Source organism: Apis laboriosa, unplaced genomic scaffold (genome assembly GCF_014066325.1).
Source record: "Apis laboriosa isolate Shangri-la unplaced genomic scaffold, ASM1406632v1 scaffold35_cov144, whole genome shotgun sequence".
Taxonomy (NCBI): Eukaryota; Metazoa; Arthropoda; class Insecta; order Hymenoptera; family Apidae; genus Apis; species Apis laboriosa.
In genome coordinates, this window is record NW_025222966.1 from 3,871 (window position 1) to 30,597 (window position 26,727).

Here is a 26,727-nt window from a genome sequence, read left to right on the forward strand (position 1 = left end):
GGATCGTACGTACTCGCTCATTGGTCTCCGTACAGCGAAATAATTCAACGAGAACACTTTGAACGCTTGAAATATTTGAGGCGGAAAATATTATTAAATTTTAACTTGTCGCGTGTTCATGCTCTTTTTGCTCGTACTTAGAAAACAAGTTAGAGTGAAAAGAGGTACAACAGAAGTATATCCGTAATTTTTTCGATATTTTAAATAATTTGTAAATTTGTTGATGATAATATGAATTATATATAGTTTTCTTCTAAGCAAATAATATATTTTTAATATAAATACATTTTTAAGTAAAATAATATTTTGAATGAAAAAATTAATAAATTATTTTAAATATTGCAACGTGATAATATATTAATATTTATCTTTAAAAAACTCTTTTTATTTATTCTTTTTTTTTTAAATCGTATTTTGTGATAACATATGATAAATAAAATAATTTTACTCTGTTAATATTTTTCCGCTAAAATATTGCTTTTTGAATTCTCGTTCGCTCAATTTTTGACTCGTTAAAGCCAAGTATTGGATATTTTCATCAGAGTGCAATTTTCTCTTCCTCGATTGTTCGATAAGTTCTCGATTTAAAACAAAGGTTCTTAAATTCCGTCGAAATTCATCGAACGAAGTCACACTTTAATTAATAATTTTTTCAACGAGCATACAGGTGGAAACGCAAATTCACCTATTGATTTTCTTCCAGTTGATGAGGGTCGTATTGTTGGAGGGCAGCCAGCGAGTATCGATGAACATCCGTACCAGGTAAGTATTCTAAATGATCGTTTTCACAATTGGCCAAGATTAATTGGTGAAAATCTGTCGAGCAGAAACAGTTTCTTTCGCGGCTTGCGCCAAAACAAGTCATTAAAAACCGATGTACTCTCGTGTACAACGATCGACCAAAGTTTCCGTTCAGTTTACGTTCCTTGGCCAAAGAAAAAGATCTATCAATCTCTTTCTCTCGTTTCTTTTTCGCATTATCCCAAATCCATCTTAAATTTCTCTCTTCAACACATTTTCTGCACATTTTTTCCTTTTTCTAATCACATTACTTGAGAAATTAAATTTTATATACAGAGTATCCCAGTTAGGATGGTGAAAATAAAGAATAAATTTTAATACATCAAATTAAACGATCCTTATCTACACATGTGCAGTCATTATATTAATCTAATAATGGTAATCTATAGTAAAGAAGACAATATTAACAGGAAATATGATCGCGCATATTTATAAATATTTATACAAAAGAATAAAAATATAAGTATACATATGTGATGAATTTTCAAAGTTTGTAAATGTAAATGTAAATACAGATATGATTTTCTGGTCAGGGTCGAGGATTGGAAAAATATTAATATTATCAGAGTTCTTCGTATATATTTCTCCATCGTGAATTTCACAGCCATTTCCAGATCGATCATCCGCAAAATTGATACACGCTTGCTAAAATTTATAGGTATCTCTTCGATTTCACAATCGTCACGTATGCGGTGGCTCTATCATTAGCGAGCTATGGGTCGTCACAGCTGCACACTGTGTCCAGAGGTATGCACTCTTTTGTTCTCAATTTCGTTAACAAGCACTATCGATCTCGTCATAGTACTCGCACTCGTTAATGAGCATTCCTTCGATGATTTCAGCTTCTTTGTTCGATCCATTTCGATCAAGGTAGGTACTTCCGACCTCACCGACACCAATGCCACAGTGATCAACGCGGCAGAAATTATCATTCATGAGAGGTATGAGAGAAGAAGCGCGGATTTTGACATTGCTTTGATTAAAGTGAGTATTATTTGTCTGAATGTATCTTTCATTTTTTTATTTTCGCGTTTATTTCATCGATTTTGATGGAAAGATAGATCTTGAAATTGCATTTTTTAAAATGTTGTTTTTGTAATTTCTATTTTTTGGTATCTTTTATTTTCTTTTAATAATTTTTCAATACTTATATCATTTTTAAAATGTTCTCATCTTCTTTTTTATATAATTAAGATATAATGGTTACAAAAAGTATTTGTACATCGTAAAATTTATCATAACACATTCAATTTGATTGAATTATTCGTGTCACTTAAGAATATTTTTATATGATTACAAAAATGATATAAAAATAAAGTATAGAATTTGATATAAAAAAAATAATTTTTATAGCTACTTTATCAAAAATCAAAAAATACACAGTGTATCACTACTACTTTAGGTGAAGTAGCAACACTGAGAATATCAATTAATTGTGAAAAATAATTTTATCAACGAAATAAATTTAAAGTGATTAAAAGATATGACAAAATTAGGCTTCCATCGATCTCTCTTTCGACACTTAATAAACCAACCAACTACAATTTCAGTTAAGAAAGCCATTGGTGTACAATTCGCGAGTGGAACCAATTCTATTGGCGCCGTTAGCCGATCATTACATGGCTGGTAGCAAGGCGATGGTTACAGGTTGGGGAGCTTTGAGAAGCAACGGTCCACTGTCGACGAAATTACGCAAAGTCCAAGTACCACTCGTTTCTAACGTCCAATGTTCTCGATTGTACATGAACAGAAGGATCACATCGAGAATGATTTGCGCCGGTTACGTGAATGTCGGTGGCAAGGATGCGTGTCAGGTAACCGTGTCGTTAATCATCTCTCGACACGTGGGACGTTAATTTCTTTTTAATATTACCATTAGATTGATAATGTTTTGTTTCTGGATTTTCGATAAAATTAGATAAGAAATTTGGTCGATCGATTCAAAATGAGGTAAATAGATAATAAAGGTAAATAAATAAATAGATAAAGAAAAAATCAATACAAAAAGGTAAATGATAATTATAAAATTAAAGTTTGATATGTAATAATATTATCCTTATTAATTATTATATATCGAACTTCTTATTATTCAGTAAATTTTTTTCGATTAATTTTTTATATAATGTATAAATTTAATTTTAAATTTTACAGCTTAATTTAACATTTAATTTTAATTCGAATTTATATTTTTTAATATAAAAATAAGAAGAAGCAAGATTTTATTAGAAACTCAAGGAGTGTATGATTAAGCATGTAGAATCTCATATAGATGCTTGGTCGTTCTATTTTAATCGACCTTGATAAAGATAATTGAACGAACTGAAATAACGAAGAGATCATTAAAATGAGAGCAATTAGATTAACGTCAATCTTGATATTTTATCATTTGAATATTCCACTTGTATAAAATTTTAGAAATAATAAAAAATTCTATAATAATCTTAAAATCAGAAAATAATTAATATAAAGATATAAATATTTACAAAAAGATATCACCAATTTCGATGATTTTTTAATATGTTGTCAAAATCAACATATTGAATGATATTGTGAAGATTTTATTAGCTCGTTGTTTATTAAAAAGTTATTAACAAAAACAATTTAGATAGATTAAATTAGATAATACAAACCATGAAACTAAATAAATTAAATAAACTTTTGTTCCATAATTAATTTATGTTAATTCATTAAGTTTAATTTCATCTAAAATCGAAATTAAATAAAAACTCATTTAACTATTATCTGATTTAAATATACATTAAATTTGGACTAATTTTTTCTTAATCCATGAAACTATCAATTTTTAATAGCAATAAATCTGATTAAAACTAATCATTATCTGACTTAATCTAATTTAAACTGTTAATAATTGAATGATAAGAAATGAATTTTTATTAATAACAACGATAATAAAATTTTTACAACTCAAACTGATAATATCGATATTATATTAATGAATCATCAAGATCAGAGATATCTTCTTGTAAATCATCAGTGTAAATTACGATTTTAAACAGAAAGATAAAACTGGATATCACTTTTTCCTCCGCTTAAAAAATATATAATTAAATAATTATCGTTTGCTTCTCGAATAAAATCGTATTATTTCCACAGGGGGATAGCGGCGGCCCATTGGTGCAACACGACAAACTGATCGGAATTGTTTCGTGGGGGTTCGGTTGCGCGCGGCCATCTTATCCAGGCGTTTACACGCGTGTGACAGTTCTCCGAAGTTGGATTACTGAGAAAACTGGTCTGTGAGCGTTTTGTGTTTATCCTATGCGCGAGCACGAAACGTTATTGAACCAGCTACGAACTCGGAAATTTTTCCTGCAAACATTTCGCCTCGTTACTTTACTCTCGTCATCTTCTTTGTTTGCGAAGAGAGTTGCTCGGGTTTCACGAAAAACCCCCCGGGATCGTGGTTGGTTTTTCGCTATGGCGGGATGTGACCTCGACACATTGAAATATTATATTATATTTTTCCACCGTAATTATATCACAAATTACTCGACGGTAAATTGTCTTTTCACTCGGTCAATTGCCAAGCACGAATCGTAAGTATCAATTATTTAAACTCTCCCTTTAATTTTTTATAATATATAATCGTCAATACGACTTGATTTGTATGAGTTTTTCGAGAAAATAATCCTGTTATAATCTTCGAAATTTTCGTTTGAAATTCTGTTTCGAGAAAGAAAGATCTTGAGAAGAATTTTAAACTCGAGACAGAGAATAAAATACATATCAATAATGATTCTTTTATATTTATCTCGTATATTTGAAAATAAGACTTTCAAGAGCAACTTATTTTCATCGTTAACATTAACGTTACAGTTAGAGTAAAAATCAAAGTAATGTCTGCAAAAAATAACTTTTAAATTTTTTTATTTTTATTTAAAATAATCTGAAGAACATATATATTGATCTATAATTGAATCGGTTGTCTCTCATTGAAAGTATCCCTTATTTTGATCATGCTTTCAGCATGAAAATACTATCAGTTTGTTAATGAACGAGTTGTTAGAACGTGAAAACAACGAACAGCTGGACCATTTCTCCGTTTTATGGAACTTTGGTGTTCGTTACAAAGTATTCGATGAAAACCGCTAATTAGTTTGCTCGACGATCGATAGATATTTCCCAGCTTTAATTCGCGATTTATAAATAGCTCGTGTAACAGATGTCGGGAATTTATCGCGCTTTCGAAAAAAAAAAAAAAAAAAAAAAAGTAGATACCACATTTCCCTTAAAATTCGAACGAAATTATTCCTCTTCTATTGCAACAAGCGTGCAAATATATTCACGGGCTCAATGAAACGAAAATGCATGAAAGATGCAGAAATTTCTCAAAATTTCCCCTTTTACAACTTGGCAACTTCGAAAACTTCCGTTCAATAAAATGAAACCGTACATTTGTATAAAATGGGGATAGGAAAAGAATCGTTCATGAAGAAAGAGGAAACGAAATGTAGTTACAAATGTAGTTATATATTTTCACGAAATTCTTTTGTAACATTTATAAAATGACAACGCTTTGACATTTGTGTATCTGAGATCAAAAGTAAAGTTAATTTTTATTCCAAAATTCAATTGTCATTTTTTCTTGTTTATTTTATCAGAATGATTGAAAAAAAATTCACTTTTTCATTGCAAATAGCAAAAAATATGAATGAATGAATTTTTAAATCTAATACAATAGTGCCAGAAAAAGTTTGACCATTGGAATTTTGAGGGATAATAATGGGAATTCAATTATATCCACATTATTTGAATAATAAAAAATATTTAATAAATTCTTGTCTCACACTGATGATACAATGCAAATAGAATAATTTTTATTTCTTCATTTTTAATATTAAAATTATTATTAAAAAAAATATATTATATTTAATCACTATTTTCCTCAGATATTTTCTGACTCCATAATGCAAATGTATGGTGATGATATTGCAGTTAAGGAAAAAGAGTGTAGTCAATCTCAATTTTACAGATTTACAATGACGAGATGGAAAAATTTCATCTCACACCCCTCACCCGGCATACCTTTAAAACTATAAGGGGCTTTGATCATGCCACGTGTTTCTGATAAAGCAATGTTGACATTGCTAGTTTCGCGAATATCATCTTATATATAGTGGATACCGGAATTTGCCGAGATCCACGCTAGGTAACTGCTGACACGAGTGTATACGCCCGGATGTATCATAGTTTTACACCCTAATCCATAGGATAGAACGCCAATCAGAGTCTGCCCTTCCATCAGCGGAGCACCTGGATCACCCTGCAAGCAGACAAGGGTTGACAGTTTCAGTGATTACTTGTACTCTGCCCTATCTCTTTCTCATTCTACGCTTCCATCCGTACACTTTCATGATTTTATCCACCTCTGAGTTTCGTTGATACGATCGACGATTCAAATATTCATAGAGCACGAACTAATTATTGGATTGGATATATTATGAGGAAACATTCTGCGTGAATTAAAATGAAACTTGTATGTATTATCATTTAGCGGAAATGTTTATCGGATTATTGAGATTTTTGTTTTTTATAGAGGAAAGATTCTTTTATGGAGAATGATAAAAATATCATAAGATAAAAAATGTTGATAATATAATACTGGAAATTATAATACTGGAATAATAGAATTTTATATTATGTGCATATATATATTTGTAGAATTCAATTAATCGGTAATTATTCTATCGATGGACAAATGTTAAATATATAGTGATAAAATTGAAGATAAACACAAGAATAGTTTATAGTATACGACAAAAAATTGGCAAAAAATGAAAATAAAACAATTGCTCTTTAACTCTTATAAAGTGATACTGAATCGTTTGGAATTGGAAAATCTGTCATTACCATCCGTCTATACGTACAGCATTCGTCAATAACCTGAAACACGAAACGAACGAAAAAACAGTCATCGAAAAACGAATCAAAAAGTCCAATTAGTTTGCTCCGTTTAAACCGTGTTCGCGTTCAAAAAAAATCAAATGTTTCAAAAATTGCCCCGTGTCTATCTATCAAGACAAATTATACAATCTTGATCAAATTGTACGTTTAGTGAAGTGTTATCGTAGGAAGAAAGAGAGAAACGAGAGAAAGGGAGAGGGAAAGAGAGAAATGAAAAAAGGAAAAAAGAAAAAGAAAGAAGAAAAGGATATGGAATCGATTGGCGGTAGAGAACGAAAGATATCGCTCTTTGTACGATCCCAACGAATTTTATTATTATTGTTATAACGATGGAGCGTGTAGAAATCTTCGTACTTTATGACAATTTTCTATTATACTCGGTGAATAATGTTCAGTTTCCATTCAACCGACCGTATTCAAACGTTGCTTATATACGCGAACGCATCTTTTGTGCTTAGCGTGACGATTCTGTCAAAAAATGGGATGAATTTCAGATATCGGCATTGATGGTCGTGTTTATTGTGTTGTCGATTATATTTATCGATTAATTGGATATCCTCGAAAATCTTTGCCAATTTTCTTTAGAATTTCGAGGGAATTACGAGGGAAAGGAAAGGAATGGAAAAGAATTTTTATTTTTCAATATTTTCGATTGGAATCTTTAAAAATTAGAAATAGAATTTTTAGAATGTATCTTGAGGTAATGTATCTTAGAAATTGGAAATTTGAAAAAATATTTTACTTATCTTTTACGTATCTTTTTTGTCGAAAATCGTTCATCCTCGTCTAAAGGGTGAAAATAATTCTCAAGGAAAAAGATTGAAAGCATATTTTATGAAATGTTTCAGAAACGGATGGATTTAGAAAAATTGTTCACATCATATCTATTTCAGAACATATCTTTTTTATGTTAAACATTCAAGATATCGTTTCTGTTGATTTACCATCTGTAAAATATTGCGGCATCTATCCAAAACGTTCGAAATAAATTTCTTGTTTCTGTATACTGTGTCAAGAATAATCTATTTCGACAAAGAAATATTCCACAAATTCCTTATAATATATTACTTACATGATGAAAAAGTACATAGGTATATTCCACGTAACTTCATCACCTGGAAAATATCTCTTTTGATTTTGGAAATCAAATAAAATCAAATAAACTTATGTATTTTTTAATATATAAGAGTAAATGCTTATAAGAATTAATTAAATGAAAATTTTTTGTTTAGGAAATATTTAATTATATTTATTTATTTATTTATTTCAAATTAATAATTCTTCGACTCATATTTTCGTCCAATATTTTTTTTTTTTATAGAATATGTCGAGAAAAAATAAGAAATAATTAAATCTAATAATTTTTGATTGTAAGTTGTTTGATAATTTTTTATGAAGTATAATACTACATTAATATACTACATTTTTTACATTGAAAAAAAATAATTGCTGGCCTTCAAATGATCTCCATATTCTCCAAAGATAAAAATAATTACATCATATTATGCAAAACATCCAAATTATTAAATATTTTATTAGAAACGTTTTTTTTTATATTAAATAAACGAGATATAAATTTATATGAAATATTTGTGAAATAACATAAATTATGTTATTAAATTATATTATGTTATTTCACAAATATTTGTGAAATAACATAATAATAAGAATAATTTATTTTTGCTTGATTATCATAATTGAAAAAAAACGAACTAATATGATGAAATATCAACAGAATATGGCATCTATATTAACCACGCTCTTCAAAAATTTGCAAAGCCCACGAATCCCAAACTAATCCCTAAAATTATTTATCTTACAGCTTATGCGTACAGTGTATTTGCCATTTCACCCGCTAATTAGCAATTCTATAAATTTCCAATCTCGATCATCCGGATTATCCAACCTTTTCGAATTCTATCCGAATCGTTGAAAAGCGATCCCTAGGATTTATCTGTCCAACATTATCTTTAAGCTCGGTTCAAACCTCGTTAAAATCGAGTGCGTTTCATTAATCAACGGCTTGATTCAATCGACGCTTAAATTAGTCCCGTATACGCCTTGACAGACGTCGAATTGCCGCTTAATTATACGAGCGTAGAAGCGCGGCAAAAGGCAATCAGAATCGCAATAATGAGACATCAATTTACTTTTGTGCGTTTCTGCGTACAGTGTGTGGCAATTGAAATTTATATTATCCGATGCATCGTCGAAAAGTGTTGAAAATGAAGAGGGAAATTTTTGGCAAAACGAAATCGAATCGAAGGATCGAACACCTCGAACAAATACGTGTTAATGAGCGATAAATAATCCCAATGGAAATGTCCAAGAAATTTCAATGTTTTGATATTGAACGAATATGTATGAAATATAAATTGGAGAATAAATTAAGCTTTGTTGTGCCGCCTGTATTCGTGAACATTATTCGTACAGTTTCATTTTTATGATAATTTGATGAAATGAATGCAAACTCTCTAATATGAATATACGATAAGTATATTATAAGTAAAGTGATCATTAAAAAAAAGAAAATTTAACAAATAAACGTTAAACTTATATTCATGATAACTTCATGAATATATAATCTAATATGAATATACGATATACGAATATAACGATATAAGTGATCTTTTAAAAAAGATTTAACAAATAACGTTAAACGTTAAACATCAGATTTTATTTCCATCATTTTTAATCGTGAAATAAACGCGATCTTGATGACACGATCTGTCTCAAAACCTATGACTTATGATATAAGTTCCAACTGAATTCCAACATACATATTACAATATATTAAAAAAGGAACAGCAATTTAGCAGCAACGAAGCATAATTTGCATTTCAACAATCCCAAACTCTTCTTTCGTTCTAAAACTACGAAACTATCCAAACTTTTTAACTCATCGTCAGAACTTGAAAACCTTCAAATATATAATTCCCCATTTTATCGACACACATACATCGTCGATAAGTAAATAAACTTGCACGACTCGCTTAACAGAAAAAAGGAAAAACAAAAAATATCCCATTCACCGAACAATTAGCCCAAGTTTCCCTAAAGCATCCACTCGATCATCCATGCCACGCAGTCATGCCGCCCTGTTCGATCCCCTAATTGCACAGCAAACAATGATCGCCAAAACAGAGTCATCCGTCTTCCTTACCGGCCGATCTGCCAAACCAGCCTTCAACTCGCGCAACTTCTCATTTACATGCCATACGCACAGCGTTTGGCGCCGCGTTTTTGGGGACTCGAGTCCGGGTATTGTTCCCTGAAACGGTTGTGCCTGACACTGCGATGCTTTCCAAGCATTCATGCATATATATATATATATATATATATATATATATATACACATATACGCTTACACAGACACATAGGTAGAAGCACGTCATCGACACACAGACGCAGATGTCGAGTGGCGTCGCGCACGAGAAAGTCGACGAGGAGGGATCTTCTCAACAGACGCTTCAAGATGCTTAAGTATAGCAGGGTTGTCGCGGCTCGCGAATCCACGCAACTACCCCATCCTCTAGACGTCTCTTCCTTTGGACCTACATAGTTCTAGGCCACGTATTCTCGACTCTCTTAATCTTACCTGACACGTCTCTACCCCCTGGGTCATGTTGCCGGCGCAGAGCATCGTCTGGAACACGGGCTCGTAGCAGGGAATCGCCGAGCTGCAGGTACTCTGGTTCACGAGGGGCACTGCTGTCACTGTGAGTCGAGATTCCACTGGACCGACCTGGAAGTCGTTGCCCAAATTGATCATTGAAAATTCGTAAGTTGATTGGAAATTGATTGAAGACAAATGATCTCTCGTAGAAATGAATAGGGGTGTAATAAAATAGGATAGGAAAAATTTTGTGATTTATTTTTTAATAATAGATCTATTGCGTGAAAAATAATTTCAAATTCAAATTTTAATATTTTAGATATTACTGTGGAAAGGCTCTGTTACATATTGAAAGCAAAATAAGCGAAAAGTATAAAAGAAACTTCGTCTCTGTGTGTTATATTATCGAAAATCTTTTGTATATGTATATGTATTTCGTTAGAAAAATAATCGTGTTTGAGCAACGATCTCTCGAAAAATATATCGATCAAATTTATATATCAACCCTCTTGAAATAGTAGCCAAACTGATTCGTTTGATGGTCAGAGAAATTTTATATTTGTATTTCTTCCATTCGAATTTTTATTTTTATTGGAAAAAATTTTGTATATTGTAGTAGATACATTGATATGTATCTATTATCCTAGAATATTTTTGTATTTTTTTAAAATCTATAACAGTAATCAAATTAGTTTGGAATGAACGATTCAGTTTCATTGTAGAATAAAAAAAAATAGATTTACATATGAAGGATTAACAGATTAGACATCATTATAAAAAACTAATTTTTTTTGTTATTAAAAGTGATAAATAGCACAAAGAATTTTATTCCTATAATTCAACGAATCTAATAAAAAATTGTATTCTCTAATTTTTAATTTATTCTTCGCAATTTTTTCAGTTTTGTGCTCGTATATCCGTAATTTTCAACTATATCTAATATTTTTACTGGTGTAATATATTGGTATGTATGAGCATATAACTGATTATAAGACGTGATAAGATTAATTATTTATGTATTACATATCGATCAGAAAGTTAATTATTACAAGACACAAGCTGTTTCAAAACGATATTTGTATAATTTCAGAAGATATTTTCTGACAGATAGGTAATTTAGAAAAGTGAATAAACATTGAAAAAAGAAAGAATTTTGTTGTTCTTATAAAAAAAAACTAGGATCTATAAAATATGAATTAAATATTTTATAAATAATGTGAATATCTTTTTGTATAAATATATCGACAAAAGAAATTTTAAAATTCTAAATTTATTTTCATAAATAAAATACCATAGTATTTTAACATAATATAATAAATAGTTAAAATATAATTATAAATTTCAAATAAAATATTAAGATTATTATAAAATATCATAACATGATATATAAATAAATGATTAATGGAAACATATATTTAGAATTAAAAATAAAATATATATAAATTATGATGATTTAAACGTGAAAATATTAATAAGCTGATTATTGTATGTTATAAATGCATGTATTCACATACATGTAAGTATTTCACTTACAAAATAATAGCTATTGAATAACAATAACAAGAGGTTAACAATAACAATAGCTATTACACGCTACATATATATGTGATGCAGATATTCGTGTACTATTTAAAAAATTTTTTCTATCGTTGATTTTTGATTTTTCAAACGAACCAAAGAATTTTTATACATTTTTATTATTACGGAATAAATATTGTTTGATCTATTGTTTTTGAAAAAAATCACGAAATATCATTCGTTCAATATCACCTGGGCGTAAACGAAATTGAAATTCACGTTTGTTCTCGTTTCTTTATTCGATGATTGAAAATTGATCGTCAGAAAAGGTGTACACGTATATTTTTCGTCAATTGATATTGTATCAAAGTGGAATCAGATATCGAGATGAAAGTGAATATTTAGTGGACGAGTTTTCGTTTTAATGATCGTACAATAACACGAAAAGATAATCAGCATCGAATAAAACGAATGATCATTCCCTACGATTTTCCATCGCGATACAATGTTGAAAACGCAGCACGTTTTAATCGCATTTGTACGAACATTTATTTTCGTTTGTTCAATATAAGAATACGTATATTTAATAATAATGATCGTCCAGTGATTAAAATTCTTAATCGATCGATTGATCATTTTTGATTCAAAGAAATTAATAATTCGAAATAATAATAAAAATAATGATCGTAAATTATCCCATTTAATTGAAAATTAAATATCTATTTTAATCATTTGCGGTAATATAAATCGATAGTATAAACATTCGATTGAATTAATTATCAAATGATTCGATCTAATTGTTACAACAATTCTTCGATCATTAATTCCATTAAATTATATACATGTCATTATGATAAAATTCGAAAAAATTAGAAATCTTCGAGTAATTAACTTTCTGCTAAGATAAATATTTCACTTTATTAACAAACATCTCAACTCACCAGAGTGTTTCTCCAGCCTGTCACGAAACACATAGTTCCATCATTAAGCTTCTTGTCTTCCTTTTCCGGAAGGGATATCGGTAATAATTTGGCCCCAAATTGTACAGGTAGCTTGAACTGAACATAGTAGGTACATTTTAATATATCTTTCAAATATTTTGTTCAAAATGATATTTCTTTTTTTTTTTTTTTTCACAAACATAAATTCTTCCGCAAAATTTATCTTTTACATTTCAACGATAATCTCGGGAATTAACGTCGTGCACGCTATCGATACGCGTCGAGTTCAACTTTCCAATGATACATCATCGGCGGAACGTTTATTGAATTTTTCACGTGTTCAAAGCTTTCATTTTTGTGAATTTCTCTTTGTAACAAGTTATTAATACATCTGATACCGATACAATCTGTTTGTAAAAGAATTATTCAATTGAAAATTGCCAAGAACATTAGATGGAATAAAAAAAAAAATGGAAATATAAGAAAGTTTCCGGAATAGTCTTCTGTAAATGTATTTTTGACGAGAGATATATTTCATGAAAGTTTCATCAGAGCGGGGATATTTATCGATCAATAATAGCAATTTGTTCAATAACACCTTTTTCAATTTTTCTATCTCGCTGATATCTTTTCTCTCTCTCTTTTTTTTCTCTCTTTTTTTTTTTTTATTATGCGAAAGCGTTTATACATTTTTCGGTTGATTACACTTTTGATTGCTACGAATATGTATTAAAATGCATTGAAATAGGATTATTAGAAATAAATTGAAAAATAATATTTAGAATTCTGAAAAATTTAGAAATCTTAGGATACATCTCCCACGAATTTCTTTCCAAAATTTCTCAAAGTCAGATCAATAATTTTTAATTAAATATTTTCAATATTTTCAATACAACTAAAGAAAATAAAGAAAATTTTACAAGAAAAAATTATTTTATATACCTCGAATTAAACTTGTAAATCTTATCTATCGCCTGAATTTAAAACGTCTCTCGTCTCTGCTTCTATTAAAAAAAAAAAAAATTCTAAAACTATCTCGTACCTTGATTAGCGCGATATCATTGAGCAGAACGTATTTATCAAAATCCTGATGCACAACGATATTGTCCACTTCCAATTGATCTCCATCGGTTGAAAGCGTGGACGAGCGCACTCGCACGGTTACCATGGACGGGTCTGCCCTGTAAGCAATTACAACGTTTCGTTATTCGTGTCGTTCGCGTGGATACGCAATTTGTACGAAGTTGCACGGAATTTCGCAGCCGATACTCACTGAAAAACGCAGGATGCCGCGGTTATTACCCACAATTCGTGCACCAATGCTCCGCTGCACGTGTGTATCCCATATTTCTCGATGGATACCTGTATCGTATGATGAACAATCGCGAGAAAAATAGCGTGTTCGATTTAATATATGTAAAAATATATATTTAGAAAATTGAACGATTAACAATTTTCATAAAATTATATTATACATAAAAATGTAATTTCAATTATTAGCTTCTTTTCATTTTGTGCAAAGATGATAGATCTTTTTGTTGTTATTTTTTTGATGTTTTTATTTTTTTATTTTTTTTATGTTTTTATTTTTTTATTTTTTTTTAAAGGAGAATCCATTGATATAAATGTTTTTCTGCGGAAATTTCGAGTTAGATTAGGTGAATGGGAGAAATGCTCACTTAATGCTCATTCGATAATTTTGTTTATTAAAACCGATGCAATTAAGAATTGCTGGAAAAATGCTAAATAGAAATTTAGAAATGCAAATGTTTTTAAGAATAAGTTTTCTTAATGATTAAAAAATTATTGATAGATACTAATTTCTAGATAGAATTAATTCAATTATTTTAGAATAGATTTATTTACGAGCCAAAGAACAATATTCTGCAACAATATAATAAAGAAAATCTGTTCTCTAATCTTTTATTTCTGTTATTTCATAATAAAACTATTAATATATTTAGATTTCTCTATGAATGATGCTCTAATGAATGATTCTTTTTTCATAGGTTCGCTATAATGAAATTTAGTTCAATTTTTTTATATTTAATATAATATAATAGTTTAACAGAGATATTTCAAGTTTAATTTCTTATTTCTTGGTTTATTCTATTCTAACGATTAAAACTAAATTTCTGCATAACTTACGTGATAAGGATAATCCGTGATATTCACGTATTTCAAATTTTCAGACGCGAGAACTGCAAATTAAAATAATTTTTTTTTCGTAAAACTATATTATAATACAATTTTAAAATCATTTTTCAAATATTACCAACAAAAAAACTTACCATCCGCGAAAAAGATGGAAAATAAGGGTAATATTTTCTTAATTTCCATTTCCAACATCGATCGACGAGAACCAATAACTAACTGGTTGAATTATTGAAGGTGGAACCAGGTCAAAAGTTGTCGATATCTATGCAGAGCCCAAATATTTCGTTGATAACCACTATCGATCATTATCCACTGTCGAAGGTGTGTCATCGCGTGAACTTCAAAGGAATCCATTTCACGTATCTCGATAAATTCGATGGAAAAAAAAAAAAAAGAAGGGAATTTTCAGGAGTTTCGGATTAAAAAAAAAACTTTCATCGAGTTCAAACGAGATTACCATTAGCGATATCGAGACCGAGATAATGGAACAATCGTGTCAAGATTAGTCATATAGTCCAATTTGAAGCAATTCGTAACTAATCGATCCGGGGTATTTGATAAAACGTATTTCTTGTATACGTAATTCGTATCTGCCTTCGATTATTCTCGATATAACTTTTCAAGTTTTCTTGTCGTCAAGTTAGACTACAATTAAAGATTAAAGATTATTAGATATTATAAAAATAGTGTATCTTTGTGTCATTTGATTTTAATTATTTGATTTTAATTATTGATTATTGCATTGTTTCTTAATTGATTAAAGACAAAAGAAGATTAGAAGAAAAAATAAATTGCAGAGTTTTAAAATGATGTGATATTTATTTATAGTTGTTTAATTTCTTTATCAAAGATTAATTATCTTTATTATTTTTATTTTGTTCAAATTAAATTTAAAGATTTAGAAGATAAAAAAGATTTAGATTAAAGAAGATTATAGAAAATTATAGAAGATTAAAGATATATCGATTAAATATTGATTAAAAAAATTTTTTTTTTTTGTTCTATTCACGATATTATATCGAAGAATCTTCGAGATTACTTCTCAAATTTTACAAGTTTTCCATTTTTTATTATAATAATATTCGTGATATACTTTTCTAACAAATGATATTAGAAATTGAAAGCTAATAGAGTAAGAAGATAGAACGATATTTCAAAGAATTCCAATGTGAAAACAAATCAAAGTAATAGTGACTTCGATCTAAGTTATCCATCTGGATAAATTGTTGAAGAAAGTTTTGGGTATTCTCGAGATCAAATGTAGCCAGATGTAAAAATCATTTTGCTATTAAAGAAATATCGTATCGTCAATCTGTCGTCAAATGTCAATATCGAATTTATCTTTTACGAGATCATCGTTGTTTCTTTGCTCTGTAATCATAACAAATTATTTTTCTATATAATTGTCAATAACTGAATATTGACAATTGATAAAAATTTCATGGATAATATTCATTCATAATATTTTTCATATATATTTTTGATGATGTAGCAAAGGATTACAAATAAAATGCTATATTGAATGTAAAACATTCATTATTTCTTTGCAGTTATAATTTTTTTATTATAATTAATATTATAATATATAATAATATAATATAATAATTATATATTATAATATTTATAATAATATTTCATAATATATTTAGTAGTATTTTTATAGTATTTTTATAATATTTTTATAATTCTTTTATAATATTTTTATAATATTTTTAATAGTTATTTTATATATTTTATATAAAATATATTATATTTATAATATATTATATAATATATATAAATTATTATATATATTATTATTATATATATAAATTAATATATATATTATATGATATATTATAATATATTATATTTTATATAAAAAATATATATATATATATGACTTGATTATATGATTATATATGATTATATTTTTTATATTCCGCTATTACTCTTAATCCAAGATCGTAAATTAGCCACGTTCGTATAAACGCCAGGGTACTTTGGCTGAGCACATTTATAACCCCATGACACGATGCCATAGAGAATTCCTCCAGCCACCATAGGACCACCAGAATCACCTTGACAAGAATCCTTTCCGCCTTGGGTGTAACCGGCGCATATCATTCTGTTTGTGATTGTGTTGTAATTCTTATAAGCATTTTGACATTCAGATCTGCTCACTATAGGAAGCGATACTTTCATCAAATGTGTTGAAGTTGGTCCACCTTGCTGTAATAGATATCATATACGAGTTTTGAAAAATAAATTTTATTGAATTTTAAAATAAAAAATACGATATCCATTCATTAAAAATTTATATTAAAAATAGTATCTTATATATTTTTTTCTTATTTGGATTGTAATTCCAATATAATTCACCAATATTTCATTTTAATTAAATATTGAGTAATAAAGTTATATGAAAGTAAATTAAAAGCTAGAATAAGGAATTTGGAATTAAAAACGATTAAATTTTTCAACTGATTGATAAATCGTAAATAATAATTTTTCAGCTAAAAATGTATTTTATTTGTTTTTATCGATACGTTCGAGATAAAATAAATTAAAGATAAAATAAATCCTTGATTTACCTTAAGTGCGCCCCAGCCAGTTACAGTCACTACTGTTCCAGCTTTTGGTTCCGAGGTTGCGAGTTTTATAGGTTGAACATTCGAATTCAATTGTATAGTGCCATCAATCTGGATCAGAATTTTCGTAATTTTAGAATTTCTATTAATTTCAACTAAAACTTCTCTGTCATTCTTTCATATAATTAAAGCGATATATGGCATATGATTGAAAAAATATTTTCAAAGTTAAAAAATTATATTATTACTGACATCATACTGATGCAAAGATAAGGTGATCATAAATTATCGTATTAATCATCATAAATTATCGTATTAATCATCATCATTACTAATACCGAGTGATTGACATTTTTCATTTTTTCTCTAGACGAATGATAAATACAAAAATATTAAAATAAGTAATGCGTGCATTATTAAACTAATTTCATTCCGCGTCTTCATAATTTAATCACGAATAACTACTTTTAATTATGATATGTTTGAAAATATATATATATATATATTGTTATTTAATTAATATAAAATATGTTCATTTAAAATTTTAAGAATTATAATTATTTATTATTGATATCTCATTCATTGTAATTTGTTTTTTTCCTTTTATATTATTAACCACAATATTGTACGGTATCATCTTTTCTAATAATAAAAGAAAATAATTAAATTAATATTTAAAATTAAATTAAATTAAATTAAATTTCTCTACTTGTAATAATCATTTTTGATTTTTGATTATTATTTCTCTTTTTCTATTTTTCTTTTTTTATTATTTTTAATAAGCGATATTAATGTAGAATATTATACATCATCACCTACATATAGTGAGATTTACACATAAAAAGGATAATATTAAATTAATTTCGAATATAATCACATTATAAAATTTAAAATTTAAATATTAACACTGAATTATGCGGCGATCCTCACTTCTTAAAATTAAACATAGAAAATATTTAAAATATATTGTTTAAATTTGATAAATAATAAAGAAATCTGAGAATTCTCAAACAGTAAAATCTTAAAATATTTTTTAAAAATATCAATGATCTGATTATATAAATATAAATCTATTGTAATAATAAATTCTAAAATCAAAAATTAAAAGAAAAGTTATATTATTACATTAGATTTTAAAAATATTATATTGTATATATAAATGTATTATAAATATTAAAGACATATTAATCTTATTATATTATTATCATATGTCTTTATTGTAATTTTTTTCACATACCTGCAGAAGAGCTACATCGTAATCAATAGTTTTAGAATTGTAATTAGGATGCACTATGACTCTTCTTACGGTGTAACGAGTGCCTTGATCTTTATAGTTACTACCTGCTCGTAGACTATATCGACTGGCTGATGATCTGTAATTGATGAAACATCAAAAATGCCAATGATTCCAAGTATTTTCTGTACACGTTTTCTGCATACACGGGAATGCATATTATTTGTTTTAATAATAAATATGCGCATCGTGTTTAACGATCTTATTATTATTACATAATGGAAATCGGGATGGAATGCGAGCCGCAAAGCCAATTTAATATCGCGATAATTTTCATAATTATAATCGTGAATCAATGAACATTCCGATCAGTAGATGATAATGTATATGATATCTAACTATATGAGATTCGAAAAAGAGTTTCAATTTGAAAAATGATTATAAAAGTTTACATGTCATAATTATAATAAAATTTTGAAACAATATAATCATCGAAAATTAATTTTCGAATCGTCGACCAAAGATCATTTTTGATTCGTATTTGATATTATAGATGTCATTTGTATCGTCAGAAACAAAAATGGCCGAATAAGAGTTAACACTGTCAAAAGTATTTTCCTTGTACAGAATGCAAATAATTGCTCATAAGAGAATTTTGAATTCTGAATTATTTTAATTTTTCCAATAACAATGTTGTGTTATTCTTTTATAAAATTCTATTTTTCACCGAATCAATTTTCTCTTTTTTATAAATATTCCGATCTTACAAAGTAACGAAAGTAAAATTTATTATTTATAAATAGAATTTCATAAAACTGTAATATTAAACAAGATCTCGTTGCTTCTCAAATAAACTTTGACTTTTGAATTTAATGATGAATGAATTTTAGTACGAAGTATCGATTTAATGACAAGAGATTAACACAGGAAATGTTAAATTTCATCAAAAAGTTCGTTAAACATAATAAAAAAGCTTAAAGTTGAGGTCACTAAATTTCGATTAAAAGATTTATACAGTAAAATAAAGTAAAATGATAAATATTCATAAGTTGCTTAGCACAAACTGTTAACTTTTCATATTTGTTATTACGTCACACAATGGGCTGCAGTGATGACCCATTGAGAACTGATCACTGAAGCACCGCAAATGTGTCCCGTAGTTTGCAAACTCAGTTGGTGAGCATACTGACTTATCTCAGCCTCAGTACCTCCGACGATTTGAGGATTCGGAAGTAAATGGAATCCTATTAAATTAATACAATAAGATACATGAGACTTCTAGTATTGATCGATCGTTTCAAAATCGCCAAAAAAAAATGTTTCAGGAAAAAGGTCTTAAAATTTCGAAATTTATCAATTTATTCTTTTCTATTTCAACCCTTTGTTTCACACAACAATTATATGTATTTCCATATATTAAAAAGAGTGTACTTTCGTTATAAAGTTTATGATATTAAATTAATACATATAAAATAAAGAAAACATGTGATATTTTTTCAAAACATTTCTAAAATTTCAATTCAATGTTTAATTTTAATCATGCTCGCGTTGTATAGTATTTCTTTTAAAATCACAAGTTATATATAATAAAAATCGGAATAGAATTGTAGAATTTATACAGTGAATTAATATTCTATAAAGAATTATCGATATTTTAAACTATTACAAAAAAATATCGTACGATCTTATTTTAAATAAAATATCGAATCAGTCATATTTTAAATTGTGAAATTTTTATCTTCGCAAGTCTGAATTCGATTTTTTCAAAGATATTTTTATATCATGTAATAAATAGAAAAGATATTTTTCTTTATAAAAATTTGAAAAACATTCAAAAATTATATATTATTTTCATGACTGAATTTACAAGAAAATTTAAATCTTAGATCTTTTCTTTGTAATGATCTTTCAAAACGTACGATTCTTTTCCCCAAGTTTTTACTGAACTTTGAATATTAGAATTGAACAACGAAAATTTAAGAAAACGTAAAATTTTTAGTTAATGTTCTTTACTTTTAAGTAATATTTTTCGACGATCGTATAGAAGAAATAAAGAATTCCTTTTACTTTTACTCACCGAGACAGCTAGTAATGAAAACACTAAGATTGAAGATTAAAAAAAGATTGAAAGAAGAAAAATCTTTCAAAAACATACTTGAAATTTCTGATTTTCAGATACTGATACAAATTCTTTTCTCACATTATTTTCTTTTCACACATGACAGAAAATAATAAATGCAAAGAATAAAGAGCGCAGATATTTTATAGCAAATGATATCGCTAAATAAAAAATGTTTGATAAAAGGTATCTGACGCAAAAATATGATAGGATTTTTTTTAATGTATCTCTCGATAAGAAATTTTTAATGATTTCGCTAGAACGTACGCTTATATGCGTTTTCTTACGAGCTTTTTTTTGCTGAAAAAATTAAAATTAAAATTGAAAGAAAATTAAGTAATATTAAAATTGATAGAAAATTTGTCTTCTTTTTTTATCTTTCCTTTTTTTTTTATAAGTTATAAGTTAAAAATTAATTGTCTAACGAACAAAAAGAGATATAAAAAAGAGATTTTATTTTTATCTTTTGTTATTTTTAATAAATTTCAAAAAATTTTTTAAAAATTTCAAGTTTTGAAGTTTCTAATATGTTTATTTGAAATATTTTCCATTATCTTATATTAGAATCTTATATTATATTAGATTCTTTTAGAATTATACTTTTAATGTGAATTGAATTGAATATGAATATGTGATAAAAATATATTTTAGTAAAATAAGAAGAGAAAGAAAACTATAAATATTAGGTAAAAATTATGTGAAATCAAATAAAGAAATATTAATAGATTTATACAAATGTCTTTGTTAATATAATCTACGTATATTCATATATTATAGAAAGAGTTTATTCCATCTGAATTAACGCAAAATTCAATATTAAATTTTCTTTTTAACACTTCACGATGAACTTTCGTTACGAATCTCTTACTTGTATGTCAAAGAGAACGTGTGAACATCAAACGGTTTCATGCTCTCGAAACAGATTAAAGTGATCCTACTTCAACAAACTGAAGTGCAACTTTAATTTAAAACGAGTTTTGACTTTGATGTAGATATATATCGTGTACATCTTTTCCCTTTGTTTCCTTTATAATTATTTCTTTTTAGTAATCTACGTCGAATATGCATCGATAAAATAACGAATAAATCGCTCGTAATCAAAAAACCAAGTTATATTTTAATTAAAAAGAAAGCTATATTATTAGTAATATCGATGATTAAAATTCTTAAAAATCTATAATTTCATGTTGGAAAGACTTTTTTTAAAACTCTGCTCTATAATAATATCATTAATGTATTAAAAAAATACAATAGAATAATTATACACGATAATTATTCCAGGTATTACATTCAAAAAGATCCATTCTATCTTTATGAATATAACTAATTGCAAGAGAATGCATGAGAATCAAAATAAATACATGTTAATTTTACTTTGGATATTTCGAAAATTTTTTGCGATGATTTTAAAAAAATTTCGCAGAATTAACCCCTCGATAATTTATTAGAACGATTAATTATTCTAAATCTTCTTCAAACATCAGTCTAATTCGTCTAAATTTACAATCGTAACTGTTCTCATTGCATATTATTAGCAACCAGGGACCGATCGCCCGTTTGCGACCGATCGTTAGAATTTGAAGGCTAATTGCACACGTTGATTTACACATTTTGTCAGCAAATATATGGATCGCTTGTCCCGCGATTAAACATCGAGAATTTCCGTATCAGGATTCAAATGGAATAAAGGGGAACCGTGTCACACCGGTGGGTATTAGTTCGTAACAATTCTAAAAGTCAATTGTATAATTTGTCCACAGGGGGAACTTTGTTTCTCACTTTGTCGTTAAATCCCGAATTGCGAACTCGAGCGAAATTACTTATGTTTTTTCATTAATCATCTCGTGTATCGATCGTTACATTTTTTTTTCCTCGATGAAACATCAATTACATCGATTTCAACATTTCTTACAGATAAAAATCGCATTGATTCACCAATATTGGCTGGTATATCGATCTCACTCGTTATATTTTATTTCGTTTCGATAAAAAAAAAAAAAGAAAAAAAACATTGATTTCAACATTTTCACGGATAAAAGTCTGGATGGATTGCAATAAAAATACATAGTCTTTGTTTCGGAATATTTTAACCAATTGTTTTTACAATGTTTCAAAGTTTCGACTAGATTATATCAACTCTATCTCAGGATTCTTAAGAGTTAATTTTAGCTTTCTATCTCTCTAACATCTTTTACACCATCTTTTCTTCTTATCTACTACTGAAACACCGAACGTAATTATCGTTCATTACATTTCCACAGGTGTTCCGTGTCTAGTCCACCAGATTTAATTATCATAATGGTATCCAAGAGAAGGAGCAAAACGAACGGATCTATATTTCTCTTAAGAGCTTATCCTTATCCTTATTTTCGAGAAGAAACAGATTTTTCGTTTATCAATCAATCAAAGATATATTACTCATAAAGATTTTATTTATAACACGCGTGATATAATAATATGTTTTGCAAGCGAGAACAATTAATATCGAACGATTGTATCTCTCTTAATCCTTTAATTATTTAATTATGTATTTTTTTAATCTTTCGTTAACGATATCCAAATTTTTTCATTACAATAATGAGCAATAATAAGATTTCTAATGTTATCACAATAATTGATCATCGTATATTATATGATCATATATATATATTAAAGAAAATAATAATATATATATATTAAAGAAAAAGGAAATCTTTCCTTTTTTTCTTTAGAAAAAGTTGTAATACAAATAGAAATTTAGAAATTACACAAAACTACATTAGTTTGATCAAATAGATGTACAAAAAATTAAAATTAAATTAAAAATTTTTTAAATACATCAAGTTGATAATCCTGGTTCAATCAAGAGATTTTTACAATTTTACGATTAGATAAAATATATTCTTCTTGTATAATTAAAGATAAGATTGTATAAATAAAGATCCATTTTATACGATGAATATTTTGTTCAAAAAATCTATTAAGCAGAAACATTTTCTAAGAAGAACAAGTTTCTAAGAACAACAAGATCAACAGATTCTAAGAGAAACAAATATTTTCTTCTGTTAATGAGATTGGAAAATATAATAATAAATTAAATTCGTTTGATTTCTTTGATTGTTCTCGCCTCATCTCATTAACCACCCAACAAGTGAAAAGGAAAAGGAAAATTAGGAAAATTAGTTTTCAACAATGGCGACCGAGCAATTTTCGAATTCTGCCCGGAAGCTCGATCACTTCCCCCATTGACGTTTCGATCGTGAAAACTTTTAATCCGTAAAGAGAAAGGAATCGCGCGAATCTCTCATAGCTTTACCAGCAAAGATTCCATCGACATCGTCTGGTTCATTGCTAATTAATTAGTTTTCGATCAGACCGACTTTCGAATGAATGATCCGGTTTCTCTCTTCTTTTCTTTTTTCTTTCCTTTTTTCCCCCTCTCTCCTTCACTGATAACCCCTCTTAATCCACGGTGGAACTTCCCTAATAGAAATTCTTGCTGCGATTATTTCGCCGATGGAACGAGTTAAAAGCCAGACTTACGGTCGAGCGGAACGGGTCGCGCGTCTACCGGAAACGGAACGAAGAGACGAGGGATGTTCGGCCTTTAAGGAAACACTTTCGAAAGTTTGCGTTGAAAGCAGAAGTAGCTGGTTGAGATGGTTCTTAGTTGCTTTTGCTACGTTTGTTTTTAGAGCGCGTTTCACCAGGCGGTTGAGAACTATTGAGTGGTGGGCTTAGAGACTTCCTACTTTTGGGTATTTTGATACTTGCTTGTTTATCGATCGCTTTACTTAAGATAATATCTAATTTAATCGTAATCGTGATTGGAATGGTGCATACACTTTTTAAATATTCGTATTTAATCGGTAATTGTTCATATTTGCTTGATTTTCGTGATCGATGAAGTTACGTGAAAATGTATTTCTTGTACGAATATTTATTTCATTGTATGTTTCTATAAATAGATTAATCGTTTTTAAAATTGTAGTAAGAAAAAATCAGAAAGTTTCAAAAATAAAATAAAACGGATAAAGTAAGATCAGATATACTTGAAAACAAAATAATACGTACGATATTAAATGCATATCACTTGATAAAACTTTTCTATCCAAAAACTTATTTTTAACATAAAAATATCTTGCTCCAATTTGGAGTAATACGAATATATAATTATTAAAGTAACTCAAAAACTCAATGAAGCTATTTATAGATTTATTTTCTTCTTTTTTCAATCTAAATTATAAAGGCAACCTTTTAATATTTTATAAAAAGTTAAAAGGAACGTTAGATTAGATTAGAAAAAAAAAAAGATTTTAAGGAATGACTGTAAAGTGATATTGGAATTTTTTTTAATTTTGATTTCAACGAAGCTGAACGCGTCAAAATCCCACTAAATATATTCTCCATAAAGGAAATGGATTTGGCTTGCTCGCATAGCAATATCTTTAAGATTTAGCAAACCGTGCCGGATCAAATGTAATACCACGACTGCACGACAGCAGGCAGCGTTGTCTACTTATACGCCATATTTCGAGGATTGTTACGACGGGGTGAAAGAGTAGCACGACAGGCTGTGCACTCGCCGACATCGGCCGCCATCGTCGATTAACATATAAATCAAATCTCCGCCAGTGCAGGGAATCCACCCTTCCAACCGCCCTCGTGCCCGACCAACCATCCTGCCCACCCCACCCCTCCCCTCCCTCTGCCGGATTTTGCTGATCCTGCGTAAGATACGTGTCCCCGCCAGCCTGTGCTCATCCTTGGGAATCGCGTGCAACTTTCGTTCCACTCGTTGAGAACCCGAGACTAGTCCCGATACACCAACCTCCCCAAAACTTCTCTGAGATTCTCGTTGCCCTGATTGAATATGTCACGGGGAGGAAACCAACTGTCTGTCAAGGAATCGAAGCGATTTTCGCGCGAAACTTCTTTCGAGCGACTTATCTTGTGTCGAGCGATTGTAAAAGAAGTATAATTCAGTTTCTCTCTCTCTCTCTCTTTTTTTTTTTATTTAATTGAGTCGATGCGTGAGCGAATCATTTTCAAAGATATGAACAATTTGGAAAAAAGAATGGAATTTGTAATTTATTTGTATATATATATATATATGTATGTGAATTTGGATTAAGCAGGTATTTTAATGTTTCTAAGTTTCACTCGTGCTCGTGACTATTTAAAATAAAAAGATCTGAGTAAAAGATTTTTAACTGGAATGAGCATAGCTATATTATAATGATGAAAAAGAGAAATTGAAAAATAACATTCGAAGAGACACTATTGAAATATATTACATATCGTCAAACGATGATTCAAGATGTTAAAATGAAAACAAAGAGATTTAAAACGAAATTGTCAATATTGGGCGAAAGGGTTAAAGGTATTGATATCGAAGCTGTGAGAATTTCCCGATAGCTCGAAACGAGAATCGACAAAAAAATTGGCAGTGCAATTCGAACGGAAGGAAAAGGATGCACCACGGTTCGTTTCTTTTTCCAGGCAAGATGTGTGACCAAGCCGTAAGTCCATCGTGAAAGGGCTAACGAGTGCAATCCTGAAAGACTTCTTCGTCTAACCGCCACCGCTTTTTCCCCTTGCTGCTTCCTACTACCACTTCCTGTTTCTTCTCCACCCCGAAGTCTGTCTCCTCTCCGTTCCATTTACTCATCTTTGACCGTTTTCACTCGTCGAGCAACTTCGTCTACTGATTGTCAATATTGAAGATTTCAACGTGATTGCTATGGAACAGCTGCCATCATATAATTTCATTTCAAGACTTATCGACTAGAAAAGATGATATTTATTTATATTTTTCTTACATAAAAATTGATATTTGAATTCTTCTAAGATCTGTAATAACTTTG

At 28.6% G+C, this 26,727-nt stretch overlaps 3 protein-coding genes across 5 annotated transcripts; 1 reads left to right on the plus strand and 2 right to left on the minus strand.

The window, feature by feature from the left end:
- Positions 1–703: 703 nt before the first annotated feature.
- On the plus strand, positions 704–4,071 carry LOC122715486 (trypsin-7-like; the record flags this gene model as incomplete). The annotated part of the gene is made up of 5 exons (XM_043937714.1): positions 704–762; positions 1,460–1,548; positions 1,644–1,785; positions 2,352–2,615; positions 3,916–4,071. Coding segments are annotated over 5 exons (701 nt in total), but the record flags the coding sequence as incomplete, so codon positions are not given.
- Positions 4,072–5,395: 1,324 nt separating this feature from the next.
- On the minus strand, positions 5,396–15,730 carry LOC122715402 (trypsin-1-like). Of its 3 annotated transcripts, none has more exons than XM_043937562.1 (8): positions 15,416–15,730; positions 15,093–15,220; positions 14,950–15,002; positions 14,075–14,163; positions 13,844–13,982; positions 12,802–12,918; positions 10,325–10,471; positions 5,396–6,085 (listed from the first exon to the last, which is right to left on the minus strand). In XM_043937562.1, exons 2-8 carry the CDS (start codon positions 15,148–15,150, stop codon positions 5,930–5,932), a joined length of 759 nt encoding a protein of 252 aa, XP_043793497.1. In that variant the 5' UTR covers positions 15,151–15,220; positions 15,416–15,730; the 3' UTR covers positions 5,396–5,929. The 3 variants fall into 3 exon arrangements, with proteins under 3 accessions (XP_043793497.1, XP_043793496.1, XP_043793495.1); XM_043937561.1 differs by having other exon boundaries at positions 5,398–6,085; positions 15,093–15,296; XM_043937560.1 differs by having other exon boundaries at positions 5,398–6,085; positions 15,093–15,321.
- Positions 15,731–16,845: 1,115 nt separating this feature from the next.
- On the minus strand, positions 16,846–20,997 carry LOC122715410 (trypsin alpha-3-like). The gene is made up of 5 exons (XM_043937578.1): positions 20,840–20,997; positions 19,853–20,006; positions 18,766–18,901; positions 17,532–17,639; positions 16,846–17,169 (listed from the first exon to the last, which is right to left on the minus strand). The coding sequence occupies exons 1-5, from the start codon at positions 20,913–20,915 to the stop codon at positions 16,873–16,875; spliced, it is 771 nt and encodes a 256-aa protein (XP_043793513.1). The 5' UTR covers positions 20,916–20,997; the 3' UTR covers positions 16,846–16,872.
- Positions 20,998–26,727: the final 5,730 nt, after the last annotated feature.